Source organism: Alligator sinensis, unplaced genomic scaffold (genome assembly GCF_000455745.1).
Source record: "Alligator sinensis unplaced genomic scaffold, ASM45574v1 scaffold2165_1, whole genome shotgun sequence".
Classification (NCBI taxonomy): domain Eukaryota; kingdom Metazoa; phylum Chordata; order Crocodylia; family Alligatoridae; genus Alligator; species Alligator sinensis.
This window is the reverse complement of record NW_005843125.1, coordinates 276,262-283,207: the sequence shown is the minus strand read 5'-3', so window position 1 is coordinate 283,207 and position 6,946 is coordinate 276,262. Positions and strand designations below refer to the sequence as shown.

At 47.4% G+C, this 6,946-nt stretch overlaps 1 protein-coding gene across 1 annotated transcript in view; it reads left to right on the top strand.

Moving 5' to 3' along the window:
- LOC102374695 (sulfhydryl oxidase 1-like) overlaps nt 1–6,946 on the top strand; it is a 60,308-nt gene that overhangs the window by 34,974 nt on the left and 18,388 nt on the right. Inside the window, exons 6-9 of the mRNA XM_006037491.3 lie at nt 1,910–1,955; nt 2,430–2,532; nt 5,178–5,268; nt 5,894–6,039. Of these exons, the coding sequence (XP_006037553.1) occupies nt 1,910–1,955; nt 2,430–2,532; nt 5,178–5,268; nt 5,894–6,039 (386 nt within the window). The remainder of the gene's footprint in view (nt 1–1,909; nt 1,956–2,429; nt 2,533–5,177; nt 5,269–5,893; nt 6,040–6,946) is intronic.

Sequence of the window (6,946 nt, the reverse complement as noted above, 5' to 3'; positions counted from 1 at the left end):
CCTCCATCCCTGCTTGGTGAACACAAGGAAGTTAGAGTTGGGCTGCAACAAGTTGCCAGTGACACTCAACTATGTCCTTTTCATTTTCTGATCCAGACAGTCCATGCTATCTTTTTGCCTGTCTAGGTGAGACTGGGACAAAATGTGGATGGCAGAGGTGCAGTGGAGGCAAGCTGGAAGTATGAAGGAAGAGCTAGAGTGGAAACTGCTTCCCCTTCCCCCCTATAAATGGGGGGAGCTTGCAGGCCTGGCTTTTCTTTACTTCCTTGCCCTAGGGTCATGGCAGTAGTAGCTGGGAGGGCTCTTTAGCTTCATATTTGTCTGATTGTACTTGTCAGAGCAGCCCACCCCTATGTTCTCCTCAAATTGGACGCTGTAGCATACTGTCATGACCTTGTACAGAGTGCAACATCTTGTGAAGTAGAACTGGCCATTGAGCCACAGTCCACACTAGTACTCCAAATGCTGCATGGACATCCAATCTGTTCCATGTTGGTGCAAAGCACAGTGCTGACTGGGGCTTGTAATCAATGCCCCATGTTACCAGCAGCCAGTTTGATTCAAGGTCAGTGGCACACATCTGCATCCTATTTCATGGTGTCCCCACTGGTCAGGAATTCTGTGTCAGCTTCAGATACATCAACAAATGTGGACATTCATTGAGTTAAATGTGGAATGAAAGATGCACAGGCTTTTATTCTTTAATTTGATAGTAGATATTATTCATTTGATATACTGTTAACTGTCCTGATGCTACAGAATTGCTCAGGTGTAGAAGCTAAGATTTGACAGCTAGTGGGATAATAACAATCACTGTTTGGTTCCCCAGGAAGGAGGCAGGAGTCATCAGCAGTGAAGTAGTTACCAGTTGTGGTGACTGCAGTTATTTCAAACCAAGGATCTTGCAAGGTATATTGGCCAGGCCACACCACTTAGTGTAGTTGTTTCAGGCCCTCTCCAAACTCAGGCAGGTGTCATTGCCTTAATTTTTCCACAGCTTACAATTAGAAGGCTTTCTTCACATCTGCAAAGGCAAGCCACTTCTTTTAACAAAGCTTCAAGTTTATATTCTGGATATAGGTAATAGAGCCCCAGGGCTTTCTCTGTGACACACTTTCGTAGGTTCCTTGATTCTTGAGGAGGCTGCTGCTCTTACACTGCATTTCTACTGGCCAGATTCACCGACATCATCTTGTTGAGAGTCACCAGGTAGGGACCACTGAGGGCTGATGGTGGGAAGGTTGGCACATGGTGGAAAAGAAACCTTGATCCTGTAATTTCCTCTTCTTTCCACCTTCTCACTTAGTCTGTCAGAGCCAGAGCAGATGTTTGCCCTACAGGGTACAAAGATTTGGGTTTGTTCCCAAGTATTTTTGCTGTAAGGCAAGATGGACTCCTGAATGGGTTTGTGCCTAGAAGTTGTGTGTAGTTTATTTGGGTTTTTTGTCTGTTTGTTTGTTTGGTTTTTTAGTTTACATTGTGTAAGTTAATTTGTTCTAATTTGGATCTCTTCCTGATTGATCTTTGTGTGCCTCAGGGTTTCAAAGTCTTTGCTTGTATAAACACTAGCTTCTATTTATAGTACTTTCACTTTAGAAATTAATGGACCATACCTTTTACATCATGTTGCTCACCTCTTGATTGCAAAGCATTTGAAGGATTGTAAGGATCCCCCTTCTCTCTGTGGGATTGGGGTGGGGGGCTGAGACCCAGGGAGGTACAGTGCCTTGCTCCAGGTCACTCAGCTGGTCAGTGGCAGAGCCACCTGTAGAACCTAGATCTCTGCATTCCACCCCAGCACCCTGTGTGCTGGACCACGCTGCCCCTCGCTGTACTATAGGTTTTAACAAGCTCCTTGAAGTGCTCTCTAAACACTCTGACTAGCCCATTGTCTCTTGTTTCTTTCCAGTTTTTCAAGGCCTTTTCCAAGAGCCCAGAGGATGGAAAGAGGCTCTGTGAGTATTCAGTTTATTTTTAAAATACTAGAATTCTTTGCAGAGTTGCTTTCTTTTAGCTTGCAGCCCTTGTACCTGCTGAGTTTTGTAGCCAGGGCAGGCTGGGAGAGCAGTGCCCCCCAACTGGGGCAGCTAGGAGCATTACCAGAGTGCAGACCTCTGGAATGACACCTTGCCTCAGGAGGGGGAATCCTTACAGGGTATCAGTGAAGCCTGAACTGAAGCTTTATACAAGAGACAGATCTGTGCCCTGAGCTCTTACCCACTGGGTTGCAGAGGCTGCCAGATGGACTGGGGAAGTGCCCAGTAGGGCCTGTAACTCTTTAACTACCTCCCATACAAGGTGAAGCAGTGGTGGCTGTAGGATTGGAGGAAACCACTATAGTTGGGGCTGGTGTGCTAACAGATACCATCATTGACTTCTTGTGCAGGCTGCTTTGAGGCTGACATCAATGTATTTTATTCTATGTGCAGATCCTGGTGACAGCCTTCCAGCTTTGAGACAGAGCCTAATTACCAACCTAGAGAGGCACCAGGATGCCTGGCCTCCTGCTTGTCCACCACTGGAACCAGCCAGGTAACTGGAGGGTAATAGACTAGTTCAGGTACCAATGTGGGCATTCTGCATGTGTTGGAGAGATGCCTGCACACACAGAACTGGGTTCTGGGGTAGAGATTTCTTTTGGGTGGAGGGGGTATGCTGAGGGTGTGGAGGAAGACACATGAGAAGTGAAGTTGTCCAGAGCAAAATTTTATATAGTAGTTCATCCTTGGTGTGTCTCTTGACTGCAGCCCTAGATTTTTCCACGTGCTGATACCCTTTTTGTTTCAATACATGTTGTAGAGGAACGTGTACTCGCCATATATAACAAACTAACCTTGGGAGTGGACTGGAGGCCTTTCCTAAGCTTTCCTTGGGACTGATAAACAAAAGTTGCTTTGGAAGAAGGTTCTCAATCTCAAATAGGCAAACTTTGATAAACCAAGGGAATTGGTGAATGTGGAAGAGGCTTGGAGTTTCTGCAAGTTGCAGGTGCACAAGCTATCTGAATCTTGTATCTCAAGCATTTCTCTTGTATTTTCTCGAGGGGAGAAAATATTGTAGGGAAGGGCTTCTGACCAAAGTGGATGAAGAACAACATTAGAAAGGAGTAAACATAGAGCCTTTAAATTAGAGATTATAAATAATCTAGGAATAGCCCCAAAACAAGATGAACAATATTGTGCCTCAGTTTTCAGTGTGCCTGGTGATGTGGACAGTGCGGGGCAAAAGCAGAATACATAATTATCCTGGACCCCTCTCCCTGCCCACCTGTGGCCCCGTCCCACCTGCCTGCCCACCCCATCCAGTGCCTCTGGTGGTAGGTGTGAGGTGGACAGGCCAGGGTGCTCAGGCAGTGGGGCTAGGGTCAGCACCAGCAGCACTGAAACTGGCAGTTGCAGCTAGGAGGAGTTGCTGCCACAGGGGCTGCTGGGAAACTGAATCCAGTTTCTGTGCTGTGCTGCCCCAGCCCCACTGCACACCCCAGGGCAGCAGAACCGGCCTCACATGCCATGGCCGGGGATAAAATCCCTTGGTGGGCTGGAACTGGCTCGCGGGCTGTATTTTGCCCACTCCTGTTCTAAGCATTACCTACTTTGTTAATGCCGCAGGCTCTGGTGAGAAGCTATAATAGTCAAGCCAGGCAGCCTGCTCTCCTCTGTTGGAGTCAGCAGTCAGAAATGGGAAAGACCAGCTTCTGCAATCATCCTGCCACAGGGTTGCCCCTGTGTGAATGGAAGATCCTCTCTTCCCTTCCCAGAGAAGCTGCTTCCTTGTACTTTCTGCTGTGTCTCCATGAAGCTGAGATTGGCTGGGAAGCTAGATCTGAAAAAAACAAAAGGTTTGAGTCACACTGCACACTACCTACTTAAATGCCCAACCCCCATATTTAAACATCAGTGGGGGAGACCCCTGCCTCTCCTGATGTTGGACAGTATGTTGCAAATCTCACTCCTCTCTGCTGCCTTAGTTTTATAGCCTGTACTCCCAGAAATGCTTTCTCCTGCCAAACCATTTGGGTTGGTCTAATAAAAGATATCAAATTCACCCAAGGAACCTTGTCTGCCTATGTCCTTAGACCTACACGGCTACAACCCAAACCCCTTCTCCTGCCAAAGGCACTCCACTGAGCCTGTGTAACCCAGTGTCTCCCAGCTCCAAGCCCTGTGCTCCAGCTTGGTAGATTCATTTCACTTTTCCAGATACTCTGGGCCAATGCCTGCTCTCTGCACTGTGCCTGGCTGTGATTCCTCGGCATGGGTTTCTTGAAGGGCTGATGTTTTGATGTTCCCAAAATTAGCCCTGGGGCTAGTGCCCCACCCTTGCCCTGCCCTTGTTGCACTACTGAGTTGTTCCATTGAAACCAATTAGTGTGTCCACTGCTCTCCCACTATAAGTGGAAGCAAAACCATGGCAAATCAGCAGCTGTTTGCTTACAGTGAAAGCTGACCCTTTTAGCTTCACTTACGTGGGACAGGAGCACACAGACATAATGGTTACAACAAATCAACTGGCACGCACTTTAAGAGTAGTAAGACCCGATTCCCATTTGAAGGCAATATAATTGCTTTGTCCATCAGCAAGCAGAGTTATCTAAATAGCAAAAATCTCCTTTGAGTGGAAGTTGAAGATGACCCTCTACTAAGTCCCTGTGTCCCAAAAAAGTCACCTCTGCCCTTTCAGACCATACCCCACCTACAGAGGGGCAGATTGGGCTTTGCCTAGCATGATGGGTCACCCTGACCTGAGTGGACTGCAAGTCCTGACAGAACTGCTCTGACTCCCATCCCAACACTGGCTTTTTCCATAGGACAAAGCCTAGCTTCAAGGCCTTGACTAAATAGTCTCACTCCCAGCTGCTTTCTTGGCTGATCCTGACAAGTTCTTGTGGAACCACTGAATTGAAGCAGAAAATCAGGGCAGAAAAATCAATGTGAAGTACATGTTAGATAAGCAAAGCTGATCCTGGCCACCTACCTCTGTGACAAATCTAGCTGGATTAAGGGCTCAGCTCCCTTCATGTGAGAAGGAAAAACACATAACTCTTTGAACAGCTGCTGTGTGCCGGCAGGGAGCATCCTGTCACAGAAGGAGCTCTTTCTGAGCTGCACAGTTCTTGCAAAAAGGGAATGTTCCTGTGTTAGTTATGACCCGTCACACTGCTTTGCTTTCCCTTGCAGCACAGGGGAGCTTCGTGGATTCTTTCAGCGAAACAACGTCACATACCTGGCCTTGATCTTTGAGAAGAATGACTCCTTTGTGGGTAGAGAGGTGATGGCTCTTGTACTTTGTTTTTCCTGCAACGTCTGTGTTTCTGTATCCACTAGGGGTCCCCCTAGTGCTTGGTACCCTCTGCATAAGGAAAAAGAAGACAGTTCCTTTCCTAAAGAGCTTTCATCCACATAGGATGAGCAGAGAAGCAAGTTCTCTTTCCGCACCTGGCACCTCTGGAGAGTTGGATAGATATTGATGCATAACATTAGTGTGGGGCCCTTCTTTATGACCATTACAGTTTCCATAGGTGTCACATGCCATTTGCTGCAGCTGAAAGAGTCAAAGACCCAGGTAGCTGCAAGTGTTCCAATGATGACTGAGCCCTGGGTTAGGAACCAGAAATTTCTGGGCTTTGAACCCATTTCTGCACCCAATTTGGGCTAGTCATTTACTCCCTGTGTGGCTCCAATGAGGGTTAATGCTTTTCTACTTCTCAGAGCTGTTGGGGGTCAGATAACATTTAGACACTGCCTGGAGGATGTGAAGGGTTGTACAAGGGCTGCTGGCCTGAAGGAACTGTGGGCTTCCTACTGCACTCCCTAGGATCAGCTCTTTCCACAGAGGAAAACTGCTGTAATGGGTCTGGTCCCTGGGATAAAACTGGGAACATTTTGTATTGCAGGTGATCCTGGACATGCAACAATACGAGAACATTGCTGTCCGGAGAGTCCTGAGCAGCGAGGAGGAGCTGGTGAAAGAGTACAGCGTAACCACCTTCCCTTCTGCCTACCTGTTTGTCAGCAGTGGCTCCTTCTCGCGTATCTCTGTGTGAGTCCTTGCCTGCTGGTTCCCAGGCTGCAAATAGGCTCCGTTGTTAGCATGTGTAAAGCAGGCTGAATCCTGACAATAGCAGGCAGTTCACTTTGTACCCAGACCTGGGAATTTGAATCATGGCACTGCTGGGTTGATGGACAGATTGCCTGTGTTGGGCGTAGGGAGTGTGAATCCTGGCCCTTGTGGGTGATGTCCAGGGTCCTTGGATACCGTCTGGATGGTAATATTCACAAAGGGTCTGTAAAAGCTGCTGTACCTGTCTATGAGATCTTTTAAAGCTGCTTTACAGAATTTAATAGATAATCCTGTCCCCTTTCCCAAGAGCTATGTCAGCTGGTTTGAAATCCTCTGCGTAGGAAAAGGACATCCTTCCTCCTCTCAAACTCTGTAGGATGTTTTCTTATGGGAATTGTAAAGATAGGATGTTGCTGGGCTTATCTAACCCTACTGGGACTGAAGTGAGTACAGACTCCTGTTACCCAAGTGATTACCCAGAACCTGCTGTCTTCTGTTCTTGGCTGCTCTTGTGACTGAATTTTCCCTTCTCTGTTTCTCCCATTGTCCCAGTTCAGCCACAAATTGCCTGAAGGATCCTCTAAACTTACTCCAGCTGCAGGTGTTTTGTAGGCTGATGAATAACAGGGCACATGTAAATCTGTCAGGGAATCAAGTTGTGCCTGAACCTCTCTCCATCTAGCCCAGCCTTTCCACTCCTCCCCCTTGATTTTCTAATTGCAAAAAAGTTCATTAGGAAGCAGACAATGGCTGGTTCTGAAACAGTGGCAGAGAACAATGGGACTGGCACTTGGCCCCTCAAGTGAATTCCTGCTCCTGAATGGCACATGAAATAGCAGCCAGATGGTGCCTTCATACCCTCAATGGATGATTGATATCAGTTCTG